Source organism: Anguilla rostrata, chromosome 6, assembly GCF_018555375.3.
Source record: "Anguilla rostrata isolate EN2019 chromosome 6, ASM1855537v3, whole genome shotgun sequence".
NCBI lineage: Eukaryota > Metazoa > Chordata > Actinopteri > Anguilliformes > Anguillidae > Anguilla > Anguilla rostrata.
Genome location: NC_057938.1, coordinates 18,758,375 through 18,775,588, shown reverse-complemented (window position 1 = coordinate 18,775,588; position 17,214 = coordinate 18,758,375). Strand labels below are relative to the sequence as shown.

Sequence of the window (17,214 nt, the reverse complement as noted above, 5' to 3'; positions counted from 1 at the left end):
CCCAGCCGGCCCTGAGGTTAGCGCTGCAGCGGGGTTGGGGTAGGCACGGCGGGAACCCTCACCTTCGTGACTGGTCTCCAGCTCGATGTCGCCCCCGTAGTTCCCGTATCCGCCATCGATGCTCGCCCTCACCCGGAACACGTAGGTGGTCCCGGGCTTCAGCCCGTCCACGGTCAGCGCGTTCAAACGGGTCCTCAGGACCGTGTAGTTCTGGTCCCTCTGGTTCTGAGGGGGGAAAAGAACACGGTTGGAAAGCATGGAAAACGAAGCTCCATCTCTGCCTACTCTTCTATTTTATATAGGTCATACGGGAAAACAGAAAACAACTCACTGACCTATTTATTGTACAGATTTGAATGTGAAAATGAATAAAAAGCTTACAGTCAAAAATAGGTTTCCCTGCAGTGGATCTAGCAATATCTACCCCAATGAGTAATTTTGCAATAGAATGGAATTAATGTAATTACTTATGGAGATTTCTTTCAGGAAAAAAAGGTATACGCTTAATCTGACGTTTGTTTCAGTAGACGGATGGCTGGCTGTCTGACTGATGTCGGATTACTCGGTGGAAATCAGCCCTGGTGTTCTGCATTGAATTTTCACTTCGCTCAAGCGTCAATTTCGCTAACAGCTGCTCGGTTCATTATACAGCATTAACAGATACGGGAAAACGGGTCATTCATAAATGTTTGGATTCACACATGATAAACACCTCATTAATCTAATGACCAGCCGGTAACTGAATTCCACACAGTCGTTGCCAAGACACAAATCAAACACTGGATTTTTTTGACACAGAAAATACAGAAAACCAGGGCATTTTAATTCAGAAAAACAGCTGCAGAATAACTTTCCCCCCAAAGAAAGTGGCAGTCCAGTGCACACAGAAAAATAAGTCAAATAAAGATAAAAAATAACAATGCCTAATATTCATTGAAAACCACGCAGGCACACACACACACACACATTTTGTATATATTGCATAAATAGATTCATTGAGAATATAGAATGCAGCATAGGACACACAAGCAAGCATAAAGCAAGCCTCAAGCAATGCATTATGGGTACATATCTGAACTAAGGCTAAGAAAACCACTCACCAGGTTGTTTTGGCATTTCAAATTGGGAAACAACCCACCCTTGCCCATCCTAGGCTCTCCTACCCCTGGGATGGGATGTGGTGCCTGGGTGCTGAACACATCGGCATCTCATAACATCACATCCCATAATCACCAGCATCAATTATCTACACTCCCTGCATCACACAGTCAGACAGGCATACTCCCCAAAAAACATTCCATACATAATTTAAACCTTGAAAAATTGCAGAGTTAAATGTAAAGAGCTGTGTCATCACATTTCTATGGTACCATAGTATTTGTTCCGTTTTCCTTGAGGAAAGGAAGGGGACTAGGACGGTATGGAACAAATATGAATATTGCATATGCGGTGACATTTTTTTTTTTTTTCACAATGGAAAATTATGCCAGTAAATCGTGATCATGTGACATGACAGTAAAAGCTCTTTGCCCAGCAACAATAAAAAGAATGCAGCATTCACTCACAGGGTTATTATGGGTCAATAAGGATGGTAATTCCCAGAAGGATGATAACAGTGCTGTTCAATTAACCAGTTACAGGCTGGCCTGGAATGGTCCAAATTGCTTTTTACTGTGGGTGAAAAAGGCCAGGGCAGGGTAATCCATGGACAGGGGACGGAACGTTCGGGGCATACCTTCTCGTAGTAGGTGACCTCATACTCCACGTTGGCCCCGTTGGCGCTCTCCGGCCCCTGCAACGCCAGTGTGATGCTGTCCTTGCTCTTCCTCTTCATCAGAGTCACGCTCACTGGAGAGACGGGGAGCGGGAGGAAGAGGGAGAGAGAGACGGAGAGGGAGAGGGAAAGACAGAGAGCGGGGGGACGGAGGGAGGGGGCAGAGGTAGAGAAGGGGAGATAGGGAGAGAGCGCGTGAGAGAGCGGGAGAGGGAGAAGGACGGCGAGAAAAAGACAGGATGATTGAGGTTGATTACAGGTGCATTAGAATGAGTGCACATCGCAGTGTAGAGTGTGCACATAATTAAAGGCAAGGTTTTTTGCAGAAGCGTGAGTGGTAGGGCTAGATGTATACAGAGAACGACTCTCGCTTTATATGCAAAGTTCTTTGACGATGAGCATGAAAGCGCTAACACCATTCTCCCATTTGAGCCTGAACTCAAACCTTAGACCTCCTCTAGTTTCAGCCATATTGAAAAATCAAGGGTTCTCCTAGAAAGGATAGCCAATGGGCTGGCTAATACTCGACCAGAACAGCTTTTGTACGCAGCGGCAACACAAAGCCATTTAAAGCAGCAACAAAGAGTTTGTTCCGAGTGGGCCCATCTGACCCTACTCAGAGAGAGCAAGGCTGGCTCACAACATGGCTGACATGGAACGGCCCTTTTAATGGCAATGGGCGACGGTTTTCACGAGTCGTCCTCGCTGGTGACACACTCTGCATATGGTGACACGCGGTAATTAGTCATCGCCACCCCGGGCCGTCGCCCGTCACCTTATCTGAAGTGCTCTCAGAAGCACTCGTGAAAAGCCAACAGAGCCCCATGCATATTCAAAAGCACTGCCTTCCAGTCTGGGTAGGGGAATGACATGGTTTCCAGGTTACCAAGGTTACGTGCCAGGCTACAGAAATGCAGAACAGACCCCCACTCTTTCCAGTCGCTTGCCTTCATTTACCAAGGCCTTGTACATTTGGGTCTCCCTAGCCAATAACTGTCACTTGTTTATTCGTTCAGATACTACATCACATTTCAGTATTGGCTTTAAACATAAAAAATCCATTAAATATTGCAGTAGGCAATTTGCCAGGCTTTAGCTCTAAATGTCATTCTGGTACCAAGATACTGATGTTTTCCAGTTAAATATGTTATTTACCTTGCACAAGCAGTAAAAAAATAATTGTAAGTAATAAAATTCATTTCTCATTTACATATCTCATGTACTTTTTTCTTATATTTGGCAGTGTGCATGTACTTTATTGTAGAATTAATTTCTAGTTATTGAGTAGGTAAAAGGGGATAGATAAAATGTTGGCATTCACTGCAACATAAGAAAATAACAAAGCCGCATTGACTATGACTATTGGGAAAGTTATGATTTCTTAATGAAGGAGGTATAAATGCTTCACGAAGGCTCCAAGACAGTACACGTGTAAAACCAGACTAAAACATAAAAAAATTGCTGAAAATGTTGAGATTTTATGAACATGAATGGTTAAAATGAATCATCTTGTCATAAAATAATACTTTCAGACTCTGTAATAGTGTGACATTCTGCTCTGCCTGTGGCGGTTAGCTCAGGGTTAGGCCCTGATTCTGCAGGAAGGGCAGCGGCCGGAAGACGCGCACCGGTCTGGCTGGTGGTGATGTTGACGGAGGTCAGCTGGCGGGGGCTGGGGCTCTGGTCGGACACGCCGTTCACCGCCTCGACGCTGAAGGTGTAGTTGGTGTGGGGCAGCAGGTCGGTGACCTGCACCTTGGCGAGGGACAGGCCGAACTGGCGCGGGCTGAAGTGGAGCCCGCTCCCGCACGGCCCGCACTTCCTGCCGTCCCCCGGGCACTTCCTGCAGTGGACGTTGTAGGCAACGTCCCCCCGTCCCCCGCTGTCCCGGGGTGGGCTCCACTCCAGGGCCACCGAGGTCTCGTTGATGGTGGAAATGGGGTTTTCGGGAGCTGACGGAGGCCCTGGAGAGACAGAGGTGGAGAGGAGGCGGTTGGGATGGCCAGGGATGGACAAAATGGAGAATTTTCACCAGTGAAGATCCTGTCTTCACGTGGTAAAGGAATACAGCCTTAAAAATCAAATGAAAGTGGGGTTTCTCATGATGTAGCCTGTGGAGCACTGTCCACTTGCTCTTTTCAAGCTGCGATGTTGGCGGGCCGAATCCAGCAGCATTACTTGTCTCTCTCCGTCTCTCGCTCGCTCCCCATTCTTCCCGTCTGTCTACACTGTGCTGTCCAACAAAGCTGAAAATCCCTAAAACATATTTAAAAATCAAATGAAAGTGATGACTTATTTGTGGACAGTGGTATACTGCCCATTGCAAATAAAAACCCAAAATGTCTATTTTATTGTTTGAGAATAGGTTTCATTTCTCCAGAGTAGTTTTAATTCATAATCCTGTTTTCACTCCTCCACAATAGTTTTAATTCATAATCCTATTTTAATCCTATTCTCAAACATATTTTTGACTGGCTCATGAGTGCTCAATTGGAAAAAATCATTGGCTGGGCTCTATAGTCTGCACATTGCAGCTTTGAGTCTTGGCTATGACATTAGCCAATGGCATAGCCGGGTCCACAGTGGTGGAAGACAATTAGCCACACTCTGCTAGTGCTAGGGTGGAAAGGGTTCCATGGGGCACTGCTACATTATTTCCCAGCAGCAGGTACCCTAAGGCCACCAGCTGTCATCAGTGATATACCCCTTTCCTCTGATAGGTGCTAGGTCTCCTGTAGTACTGTATCATCTGTAATGTGTAAAATAATCACTTTCTTGCAACCAGGTTCATCTTAGGAAGTGCACATGCATCAGTACTCCTTATGCAGGTGCAGGTTGAATGGCATTTCTTTAAGAGGCACAAGAAATTCTGAATTAGAGAGAAAAAGGGGAAACATTTTCTGAAAATGTTCAGAAAATGCACAAAATTAAATTTAATAAAGGCATCCAGGTTTTATGAGCCTTAAAGTGCTGACATTGATTGCTCCCAACAAAGCAGAGAAACCATTCACGCTCATTTGGTCTGGCAGGAGGGTACCATGGAAAAACATGAATATGCCACGATAGTTTCTGTTTGTGTCCACGAAGACGATGTGAGATTGGCCTGGTTAGCGAGCTGCTGATGCTAAGCTGATCCTGCTCAGCTCCTGGGCTGGCAATAAAATATCTCTGTAAAGAAGCCCCTGTCACTTCAGAGGCATTAAACTCTAATGTCGTCATACTGCAAAGCAGGGTGAGCGGAGAGGGAATTTTCTTGCTGCTGTTTTTTCCCTTTCCTTCACTTCTCTCTAACATGCGCATGTGGGGGGAGAATGGGTGTCACATGGGAATCTATCTTGCCGAGTTCAGGTGGTTCATGCTCAGAATGCAACTGCGATTCTGTGTGTGTGCGTGTGTGTGTGTGTGTGTGTCTGTGTTCGTGCCTGCGCATGCACGCGTGCCTGCACACTTAAGTGGCTGTTTGCAGTGTGCGTGTGCGCGTGTGGAAGCGTGCCGTACATAAAAATGTGTCCGCGAACGTGTACATGTGTGTTTAAACAGCACTATTGATCACTTTCACTGCCGATGAGCTGTCATTTATTCAGGATTCATTTAGAACAGCCGAGGGGGTTGGATGAGATAATGGCCATGCTTTAGTAGCCTTCGTGATGACAGGTCGTCAGCTTCCTCCCTCCCGGTGAGCCTAGCAGACCGGGTCCTCTTTACGGGGGCAGGGGGCTGTAATTGGGGTTGTCACCGATAAATCTGGTGACAGGAAATGATGCGTGGCATGAAAGCCTGATATCCCCGTCGCCTGATTAATGCTGCGAAGAGCTCCGTCTTCCAGCATTCCTCCACATCCTCAGCCGTGCCCAAGGTCGGCTGGAGGGGGGACACTGTGTGGGGTCTCATGGCCACTCATGCAGGCATGTGCGCGCACACACACACACACACACACACGTTCATACACAGAGGGTGTGGACATGGACTATGGAGTGTCACACAATACATTACTGATGATTTTCTATACCGTCGCACAATTATCTTCGCTCATCTAGCAGCATAGTCTCTATGGTGTGATCTTTGTGGCAGTTCCAATGACACAGTTTACAATAGGTAACCTTTTCTCCCACTTTAGCATTGTTTGTAGCAGAGGTTCTTGTCCTGTTACCAAGGTGACCTCAGACCCTTGTTAAAGGCAATAGTGTTGGGTAGTTGTGGGCTGATGGACACTAATAGAGCTATAATATCATGCTGCACTGCCTTTATTAACTCCACATATGAGATGCCGTTCTGCTTTTCTCTCGTCTGTCTCCCTTTCTCCCTTTAGAAATCTTCTCTTACGCTTCCTGTCCCTCAACAGTACCTTCCTCCACCCACCTAAGATGCAAAAATGCTAACACAGTAACAATGAATGGCTGCCCCCCCTCTCCTCCCACCCCCCTCCATCCCCCCTCCCTCCCACTCTCTCTGTCTTGCAATACAGTTGTTTCCCAAATTTCCCATAATGCATTCTGTTTAGTCATTGAACTCTCCTGCCTCAGGAAAGCAGCAGCGAGGCTGATTGGCTGTCCGGTCGTTATCCCTCGTTTGACTAACGGACACCAGGCAGCAGAGTGCGTTGCAAAATGGCCGTAGCATGCATGCTCCTAAGTCCTCTGCCGGAAATCAGGACTGCCGATTACCCAGCGAACACGGCGTGCATTTCGGTGCTAGGAGACCTGTAATTCAAAGGGCTTTTTTATTTATACCCTTGCAGTATAGTGTGCCTAAAAGCCTGCATTCAAGAGGAATAATAACTATAACAGCAAAGATGAGTTATAAATAGCATAGCCATAGTTAGAGTCTACAGCAAAGAGCATTTTATTGTCTGTCTAGACACACCTGTCAGTCATCATGCACTCTTGCCATGGGGTGGGACGGTCGACAGAAGTGATTCTAGTTACCGCACTGAGAGTGATCCAACATATGTTCTTATCCTTCTAGCTCATAATTACATACGTAAAATACGTAATGTTGTCGTGTAGCATAGATACATTCATTGATTTGAATCAGAATGGTTTTAATAATAATAGTTGTTATTACAGCTGTTGTTGTTTAGGGCCTTTAGGGTACCCATTTCGGAGGGGAGCAACGTGTGCGTGACACTTCCTCATTCTCTTTTTTCAGCACTTTGTGTCGAGCCCCAGGGAAAGGGACTTTCAATGTTGGAGGGAGTGGTTTTTTAGCGAGGGGGGTTCTTACTGGTGCAGGCCATGGAGCGGGGGTCCAGCTCGGCGCGGTAGTAGCCCTTCTCGCAGGTGCACTCCGAGGCCCTGTCCTGCAGGGAGAAGCTGTGGGGAGGGCACTTGGTGCAGTAGGCGTCCATGGCTGAGGCCTTGTAGAAGCCGGGCCTGCAGGCTGCGAAGGGAACAGAAACAGGAAACGCGGCTTACGAACAGGAAACAGGCGGTCTCAGCCAGAGAGCGGTGATTTTAAATTATTCAGTTTTACACCTCATCTACTTATACATTACATTACTTATCCAGAGCGACTTACATTGTATCCAGTTATACAGCTGGATATATACTGGAGCAGTGCAGGTTAAGTACCTTTCTCAAGGGTGCAACAGCAGTGTCCTACCAGGGAATCAAACCTGTGAACCTTTCGGTTACAAGACAAACTCCCTAGCCATTATACTACACTGCCGCCCCCATTAACATGTATTTTTATCATTAACTATTTTACATAGCAGAGGTCATCTATCTTATCCAGAAAGTGCCGGTGCGGGTGCAGGCTTTCATTCCAACCAAGCAGTAACAGGCCTGATGCTACTAATCAAGGTCCTTAGCAAAGTCCTTAGCAAAGAGTGGTTGATTAGAATCAGGTGTGTAACTGATTGGTTGGAACGAAAGGCTGCACCCACACCGGCCCTTTCTGGATAAGATTGAGGGTCCCTGGTGTACAACTTTCAGGAGGTAGCATAGAGGCTATGTGTCATCTTTTGTCCCAGGGCAGGCCTGACTTATTCCAAATAATTGCAATGTTTGAAATTAAAAGAGAGCTAGAGAAATACATACATAAAAATGAGACGACAGTATGCACATGAGATTCTTATTTTGTGTAAAAGCATTCACGCAGTTATAGAAACAGTTATGAACACAGAGATGACTCTGAATACAGGGTGATTTTCCTACTTTATAGATGTGGTGATTTTTAACATTTCTTAGATGAGGAAATACTTGTTTTTGGCATGTAGCCATGTTTGCAGAAAGGCAGTCCTGCCATTTACCTAAAGGGCAATATCTGTTTTGTCTTTTTTATAATGAAAAAGAGATATCATTTCCTAACATAATAATGCCATTGTCATTGAACATACCCTTTAAAAAAAGAAATTCAGACCAATACATGGTAAAATATTATATCTGAATACAAGAAATGCATTTTAATATGTCAGAATAATACAGCATACAGCACACATTTGTAAAAATATCCATCACTGCGGCTTGAATGTGCAGCATTGCAAGTAATACAAGATGCTATATTCTGAACTTATCACTGAAATAAAAAGGAATATGATATAAAGTAATGCAACATATTGCATTTCCAGAACTATACATAAGCCCGGGGTTTGGCTGGGCCTACGGGCACTGCATGTTTCACGGTAGTTCCACGGCTGAGCATTTTGAGGGACAGCCTCAGAGCCAGGCTGCAGAATGATGGCGCATATTCATTGTGTCTAAGCCCAGGCGAATGACCCATTTTCCCCAGCCCTCTGTGGAATACAAGCAGACATTAGAGAGGAATTCTGAGCTGCCTCTCAGCTCACACAAGGGACCCGCTTGTCCAGCGCGTGCAAAAAGCGCAACGGTGTGTGTGTGTGTGTGTGCGTGTGAGTGCACGTGTACATGCACGTGTGCGCGCGCGTGTGCGCACATGGGTGTGTTTGTGTGCATGCATGTGCGCATGCGCATGTGTGCACGCATGTGGGAGAGGACTGTATTGTGAACACTCTTCAAGTGTGCGTGCATGAGTGTATATGTGTGTGTGCATACGTGCGTGTGTGCATGTGCGTGTGTGTGTGTCTGAGTGCGTGTTTACACGTGTGTGCGCATGAGAGGGGGAGCATGTTATGTATCGTGAACACGCTTCAAGTTTGCTTTTACATGGAACGGGAGAGACAACAAAGGCCTCCTTGTTCGGGCTGACTAATCTGCGAGTCCCTTGACCGCTAACGTCGCTGCTTAACTGAAATCGCACGGCCCTGCCTGTTTGTCGTCCCCCAGCAGAGCAGAGCCCCGCGCGGCTCTCCGGAGGAAGAGCGTAAATTCTGGCCGGGAAAAGGCGGGGAGCGAGCGAGACGAGCGCGCCGGGGGGCCGGCGGGTCAGGCCCGTCGCGAGCGTCGGGGAACGCAATCGGGCTGATGGATCGGCGGCGCGATGAATCCGCGCGCGCCTCGATTGCGTCTCCCGGACGCCGAAGGTCACGGATTTAATCAAGGCGGCCCCGCGTCGCCCCGGGCGCCGACCGTAAATAACCGGTCCGTTAAACTGCTCCCCGAGGTCTCCCCAGACCCCCTGCACAGGATTATGGGCTTTAACCGCGGGGGGCGGGGGCGGGGCCGGATGGTCCCGCGAGCTCGGCTGGGGAACGGAGCTCCCCCATCGCGGGTTATTGAGCCGAAGCACGAAGCACAAAAACCGAAAGGGAGAGCGGACCGGTGCTCGATCGGCCGCGGGACGGGTGCGCCGGGGAGCTTTGCCGGCTTCGAGCCGGGGGCTTCGGCGGCTTCCGCGCGGCTGCGGGGGTTTGTCTCGGCGTCGCCGGGTTCGCCCGGCTGCCTGTCCTGGCGGCTCTCCGCGGCTGCGCGGTATCTCTCTCCTCTCGGGCAGTCCGCTTGCGCCGGGCAGACCCCTCCCCCTTCCCCCTCCAGCGCCGCGGGCGTGTCCGCGTCACTCTGCTCCCCGCGTCCCGGCGAGCCGCTGGTGCCTCAGATCGGCCACCCGGATGACCTTGCGACCGACGGCGTTCGCGTCCGGGCCCTGGAGCCCCCGCTGCGTCCGCGCCAAAACCAGACGCTCGGACCGGCTCACTGTTATCACCGTCGTCCGGGGCCGCTCGCGCGTCGCGTATTATACATCTGCATAGCGGGGCATTCCCCGCAGTGGTTTCGCATTGAAATAGCTTATTCACGGGACACAATAGCGGTACTTCCTACCATCTCGGATGCATGATCTGATCTGAATCTGCAGCTCAGGGGTAGCTATGAAGTGAAATGCCAACCGACCCATGACATTTAGTATTCAAACTGACAGCTGTCTGATTGCATCTCAAACTTATAGAAAACACAACGCCAAGGGGGGCGAAACCACAACACTCTTCCGTCTGATATTCGAGGGTGCTCTGAACGGAACCCCCGGGATTGGAGTGCGACAGTTTGTGACGTCACAGTGGCATGGGGCATTCCGCGGCGACGCACGCCGCGCCGCGCGCGCCGACGCTAGCTAGCGCCCACATCTATTAGCGGCTCATTGATGGCGCAGAGCGGCGGCTCCAGTGGCCGCATTAGAGCGCTCCGCTCGTTTCGCTGCGCTAATGCTAAAGCCCTAGCCTGAGCTTCAGCCAGGCCTGGCAGAGCTCGCTGGCCTTTGTTTCTATTCTCGCCCCTTCCAGCCCTCGCCGCCTTTATAAAGACCGCCTCTGTTTCTGAGCCTCCATAACGCACGTGCCAGCCAATGAGGGCGAACGCAGTGACTGATGTCAGAGAGTGCTGCCGACAGAAATCCTTGGGACTGAAAATTAATTTTTTTCGAGAAACGACTGAAAACCTTGACCGATTGACTAACATGTCATGATGAGACAGTCGGTTTAAGATCCCTGCAAAGAGGAAGAGGACGCATTCTGCCGTCTAAATCACCCTTTCGGAGCTGGTCCGTAGAACATCGAAGATGAGCAATCCACTTTCCTGCTAAGGGGTTAACTCAATCGTTCTGCCTCTGCACACGCATCGATTTGGGTAGTAAATCGAGAGAGAAGGTAAATAATAAAGAAAAATGCATCTCAAATATCTTCGGGAGGTCTGTCCTATCAAATATTAATATACCTCCGACTCCAGTCCCTTGGACGTGGCGATCAATAGCTTTTAGATATAATGTCCTAAGGCTACTGTCAGTGGCACAGAAAGATAAAATCAGGAGCTGGTTTACATTTTTTTACATGATTTTCTTTTATCACTTACTTTTATCAACCGGCATTCATTTTTCACTGTTGTTCATTATTTTGAAGCTGTAACTCCCAATGACTTCATCAGCATTTAAGAGGCGTGAGAGCCAGTGAGAGGGTGTCTACGTGCGTGTGTGTGCGTGTGTGATTGTTTGTATGTGTGTGTGCACGTGTGCGCGTGTGCATTTGACCATTTTTTTCCCATTTTCAGCGCTGATATCATAGCTAATGGCCCTGGGTTTAATCAATTACTGTATGAATTATTCAATGAAACACGCACTCTCTCTGTTTCTTCAGTTCAAAGTGAACAAGACTAACATGATTCACTTCCTGTGGCTTACAAAAGGTCAAATCAAATCCCTGCCTTTGAGTCTCACTGTGAGAGAACTCTGCCCCCCCCGAGTGCTCTCCGTGAAAGTCAAGTCACATCTCTTCGCGGCTATATGCTGCAGACAATACAGCGAGAAAGAGCTTAATGGCCGACAAAAGCCGTAGAGACGGGAAGGGCACTTACGCAACGTGGCTTATTATCGTTATGTCTTAAGGAAGAGATTCAGTGTCACGAGCTAACAGCCGCCATTTGGCTAGTTCCTCCCCACGAAAGATTTAACAGCTTTGTCTTGTTAAAGACGGGATGACATTAACTTTGTGGTACGGAAAAGTAATACATGCCCAGTACGTAACAGCCATTGAAAGGAATTGCTGGTGTAAAACACAGCCGGAGATGTGGCTCACGAGCAAACGAGATGAAAAATAACAGCAGATGCGATCGTCCAACCTTTAAATAAACAATGCGTTCTTTGTCGCCCCCTCCCTTCGATGTGTCACGTAGAGTGAAATTAAGTGGGCAAGAATTATTTCCAAGTGTGTGTCTCTGTGCACGGTGTGGGGTGGGGGTGGGGGGGGGGGGGGGTAATATAAGGAGCGTGTGCAGGAGGGGGCATGCCCATGCCTGGCCTTTCAGTGCCCCTGAGAGCTTAGGAAAGCAGAGACAGTAAGGCACATAAAAACAGAGACCTGTCAATCTTCATCAGTTCCTGCAGCCTTTTACCAAAGGTGTGATATTGAATAAGAAACACCAGTCTGTGATATCTGTTCTGAGAGTACGACTCAAAAATAAATAAATGACCTGTCCCTAATCCCAAATAAATAAATAAATAAATAAAGCCCCGTAAGCGGGCGTGAATTAGTCTTTGGGTGGATTATGGGACGGGATGAGAGAGGAAGTGAGCTGTGTGACATCATCCTCCTGAATTAGGCTGTGTAGCTCGCGGAGCGAGCAGCGCCGTGCCTGCTCCTGCTGTACTCCCCTGCTCTCCGCGCGATAAGCGACCGCGAGAGGAGTCTCTGCCGCGGCGCGGCCGCTTTGCTCGCGGATTACCCGCGGCAACAGCCGCCGCGTCGTGTAGCATTAGGAAACGGCGAGAGAGGGTGGAATCGCTCCTTATGCAGCTTATGAAGAGCTCCATCTTTGCGTTACACAAATTCAGCATTTGGGGAGAGAGGAGAGGAGAGGAATACACGCTAATGAAGATGTGACATCGTCATCCCAACAGCTGCCCTATATCCATTAAACAACGGTAACTCCGCAGTTGTAGCTTGAATGCAAGTAACGACACAAGCAAATAAATGCAAAAAAAAATGGGGGGGGGTTCGAGGAGGTAGCAGAGATGAAGTAGTAGACACAAGCATCTTCATAGCTGTTCTTTGCAGAAATGTGTGTGTGTGTTTTCTCCCCCCTCAGTTACATAAGCAGCTGACTGCTCCTGGGGAGAGGGGAGGAGGGGTGGAAGGGTAGTGTCACAATGGTTACCAAGGCAACAAACTCCCAAAAAGGGAACCCTTTTTTTTTTTTTTTTTGTTTTGTCACCGCGAGTCCTTTTCCAGCGCCAAGATTTCACGGGATTACCCATGCGTCCGCTCTGCTCCGCTAGCTTAAAAAATTGATGCGCGGAACAGCGGCGGGGAAGGGGGGTTGACGTAATCGGGCCTGACGGTCAGCGCTCCGCCGAGACCGAGGGCGGCGGGTTCCCGGCGGGTGGGCGGGCGGGCGGTCGAGCGAGCTCCGGGCGGTGGCGGGCCCAAACGCGTTCAGGGCACGGCGCGCTTCGTGGATGTTCTGAAGCGTCCTCGCGGAGCGGCGGAATGTTCCGGTTGTGATGACTTATCGCCGAAGGAGAGGAGCGGGATACGTTTTGCCGACAATGAATTGCGACCGCAAGCCGACGCTCAAATTGATACAGAGTTTGTTTGCCATTTTACGAGTGTTTTGTCATCGTTGATGGCCATTCCACCAGGTATCATGGTTACATGATGGGCCTTGAGAGAGACAGGAAGAGAGAGAGAGAGGCAGACACAGACATAGAGAGAGAGGAAAAAAAGAGGCAGACACAGACAGAGAGAGAGTGCTCCAGGAATGAGTCTGCCTTTCTGATGTCTGGTTAAAGGTAATCCGAGTAGAACTCTCCTCTAGATGTGATTAACAGCTGAGACAGCGAATTCCATCTTCTCTGCCTCTGTGGGTGGTGGGGGGGGGGGGTGATTGACAGCACAGGCACTCATCCCTTCCCCATTGCTCTCCCATTGCCCTCCTGTGCCCAGAAACGTCCCTTTTAGACCAGAAACCCCACCCCCAATGCCCACTTCCATTTGGGCCTCTTGCGGTGAAAGCCGATTAAAATAAAAACCACGCAGAGTTTCCCATATGTATATCTGACAGCTTTTTACATTGATTAAAAACAGGTGATGTATATGCGATGATTCACTAATTTGATTAGCCAATGAAATCAGAATATTGCTTTGTGCAGCATACTCATTTGCCTGTAAATGAGGACTGGGGGAGGGGAGGGGAGGGGACAGGATCATGTCATCACCCCAACTATGCCCGAGCAGCACCCCGTACACATCATTCCAGCACAGCCCCAACGACCTGACAGCACACTTCCCTTACTCACCTCCACAACAACACCCTTGAGAATAACGGAATGAGTCACCACTGTGCCACAACAAAATCACTTTGTGAGCCACTTGAACACCATCGAGACGTTTGGGGAAAACTACACTAAAAAGTGCGACATAGCTCAGGAGGTAAGACCGATTGTCTGGCAGTCGGAGGGTTGCCGGTTCAAACCCCGCCCTGGGCGTGTTGAAGTGTCCTTGAGCAAGACACCTAACCCCTAACCCCTAACTGCTCTGGCGAATGAGAGGCATCAATTGTAAAGCGCTCTGGATAAAAGTGCTATATAAACGCAGTCCATTTACCAAGTGAAAGTTTTCTAGCCAGCTAGAGCATAGCCTGGCTATATCTGGGTAAAACCTTAACTAAACAGGAGCTAAGCTGAATTAACCTAGTCCATGTCAAAATCCACCAAGATGTACACCTTTCTACACTAATTCTAAATTCCATCAAAATCCGGACTTGTGCTCACTGGGCATTGTGAAGCTGGAAACAATAAACGAGCTCCCAGGTTCGTATCCACGGTTTCAGTCATGAAAAAAAAAACGTTTTCTCGAAGACCAATCAGAGTTTGAATCATTATGCCCCGGCCAAATGCTCCTGATAGAGTTACCATTTACCGTTTACCCCCAGCCTAGCTCCCTCAGAGATATCTGAGTGGGGTGTTGCGTAAGACCCTCTTTGGCTCTTCAGACACGGGATTCCCATTAAAGCCCAGCTCCGCGGCGGACTGCCCCGGACGCCATCGCGGCCGATAAAAAGCGACGGACGTCTGCCGGGGCCGTTGTCGCTCGGGGAGGCACTGAGGGGACGCTCGAGCGATAGACTGGTTCGATAATGGAAACCTATGTCAATATGCTTTTCTCTTCTTCATGATATATGTATATATATATATAAACTCTCTCCTCCTACTACATGTTACACAAGCACTGCTCCTACAATAGCCTGCCAGACTACAACTACTGCTATGAGTACAGCTTCTGCCGCAGCAGCTGCTGCTACTACTACTGCTGCAATTTCAGCTATTATAGACACCTCAAATAATAACTGGTGTATTTATGTGTACTTATCTGCAATAAGACTCTCGATTAATGTAATGTAATGTGTAGTAATAACCCGTCATATGTGGACGACATCTCACTCTGAAGTACTATTAGAGAAAAGTGTAGTCTTCCCTCAGTGTGAGGTAAGAATTCAGTGCATACAAATAACCTAGTCTACAGAAATGTCCTTCCAGTAGTTCTACCGCACAAACAGTACTCTCTAAGCTTTGTCCACAACGCGTGTGCGCGCATGCTTGTGCACGTGTGTCCGTGCACACGCACGCGCGCGGGCGAGCGTGACCTCTATTGTTCAGGCTAACAAGGCAGCACCGACGGCCACTTGCAGCAGGAGGCAGACACAGACGGACGAGACAGAGAACAACGTCTTAATTATTTTTGGACAGTATTCCGGACGGAGCGGCTCGCACAGAAAAAAGCTCCCCCCGGCTCCCGCTCACCTGGGAGGCACCGACCACGGACGATTCCTCCGCGCCGCATTGACTTTGTGTCACGCGGCGGGCGGGCGCACATTTAAAAAACCGCCTCCGAAGCATTTTAACTGTACTTTACGGAGCGCCGCGTCGATAGGAAATCAACACGCAACTATTCCGCATCGCCGAGCATGGGGGGGAGACCCACCGAAGTAAAAGTGTTTCGACTTAACGGTCAGACCCCGGCCTCCATTTCTCATCTCCCAAACAAGCCGGAGACCGTCGCCGCGGAAACGGCGACGTTACCGGAAAGGGCCGCTGAACGATCGCGGCCGTCGGCGACAAGCTCGGCGTATTAACGGAAGGAGGGAACGCCGCTCGAGAAACGAAACACGACGACCGCGAACACGTTTTTTTAAAAAAAATCCACAGGGCCGAGATCGCTCGTCATCGTTTTCGCTCTCGTTTCGCGAGCGCTCGTTACACGGAGAGAGAGGGGAGGGCGGCGAACAGTTCCTCAGAGCTGTTTGAACAGGAGTCTGGAGAGAGCCATTTTGATCGAGCGGCAGGCCGCTCATTCTCACGCTGATCAGCGGCGTCGGGCCGAGCGCGCCGCGGCAGCGTCCGCTCCGCCGTCTCCGCGGTCGTCGGATCCGCTCGGCCTTTTCACCGCCTCGGCCTTCTTGACCGAAAACGCTCCCCGTGAGTTTAACCCGAAGTGGAGCGCGGAGGTAAACCAGATACGTTTTGGCCCCGCCGGTCAAGCTGTTCCAGCCTTTTCCAAAGCCAAATGCGCTCAGACAGCTGACACTCTCAATTACATTCTGCGTCCCGGGGTAGCAATCAGCAGGTCTTTCTTTTGACACTAAGGTGGGTAGGTGTCCAAATGTCAGTCTCGCCCTGTTTCATTAAATTTTTCTAAATAACCCCTCAGCACGGTGCGCTCCAGACCTCCTCTCTCCTGGGGTTGGTCCATTTGACACCCTGGTAGGAATTCTTTTCACATATGACCGTCCCAGCTTGTGAGCAGCAGCCTATCTCTCCTTACATTAGCCAGGCTGGAGCGCATCTGGTACAAGCGTTTGTTCTTTTAGTGTGTGTTAGTGTTATTTTCCTCACAAATAGCATGTATATGCCAATTATGTAGGCTACAAAAAATTGTACCAGATTCTTTTTTTTTTTTTTTCGGCAGCCCAGAGAACTACTGTGTGATTTTTTGGTTTGTCTGTCTCTTGCACGAGCAGCCTCTCAGTATTGGCATTCCTCTCTTATCGCTGGAGCCAATGAAAGTGAGCCGTAGGGCTTTATTTCCACCATGGCTGTCCATCAGGACTCACCTCATGCCTCACTGTGAGTCCAGCAGTAACCCTAGCGACATGCTGTGTGCGCTGATCACTCTGCAACTTCAGAATGTCTGCCGCTCCCACCACCACCCCAGCATCCGTCTGTGGGCTCTACTTCTCATATGATCCTCATGGGGGTTGTGGAGAAGATGGAGGGGGTTGTAGTGATCATGCTCTGTTATCATTTTGGTTGGCTTGTGCAACAAGGAGTGATAAGAGGCAGAGCCTTCGACGCCAAGGTTGCATTCACTTTAAATCTCAATAAATATTGCTTAATTCAAATGGTGAGATGGCTGACTGAAATGCATTTATGCACTGTAATTCCAGGGACTGGGGCGAGTCATTCGTCTGGCACACATGCTGCCAGTTAACTGCTGCCTTGTATTACAAGGATGGACTTGCATCAGTCTTCATGATGAAATTGAACATAAGCTTAGAATTTGCTGGCGATGAGAAAGCTGGACCAGTTTGGATGGATTTTCCCGC

At 49.0% G+C, this 17,214-nt stretch overlaps 1 protein-coding gene across 1 annotated transcript in view; it reads right to left on the bottom strand.

Annotated features, from left to right (window-relative positions):
• The window catches only part of epha4b (eph receptor A4b), a 96,132-nt gene that overhangs the window by 33,924 nt on the left and 44,994 nt on the right, over positions 1–17,214 (bottom strand). The window contains exons 4-7 of the mRNA XM_064338849.1: positions 6,998–7,153; positions 3,403–3,738; positions 1,736–1,848; positions 63–225 (exon numbers count right to left, since the gene is read on the bottom strand). Coding sequence (XP_064194919.1) covers positions 63–225; positions 1,736–1,848; positions 3,403–3,738; positions 6,998–7,153 — 768 coding nt within the window. The remainder of the gene's footprint in view (positions 1–62; positions 226–1,735; positions 1,849–3,402; positions 3,739–6,997; positions 7,154–17,214) is intronic.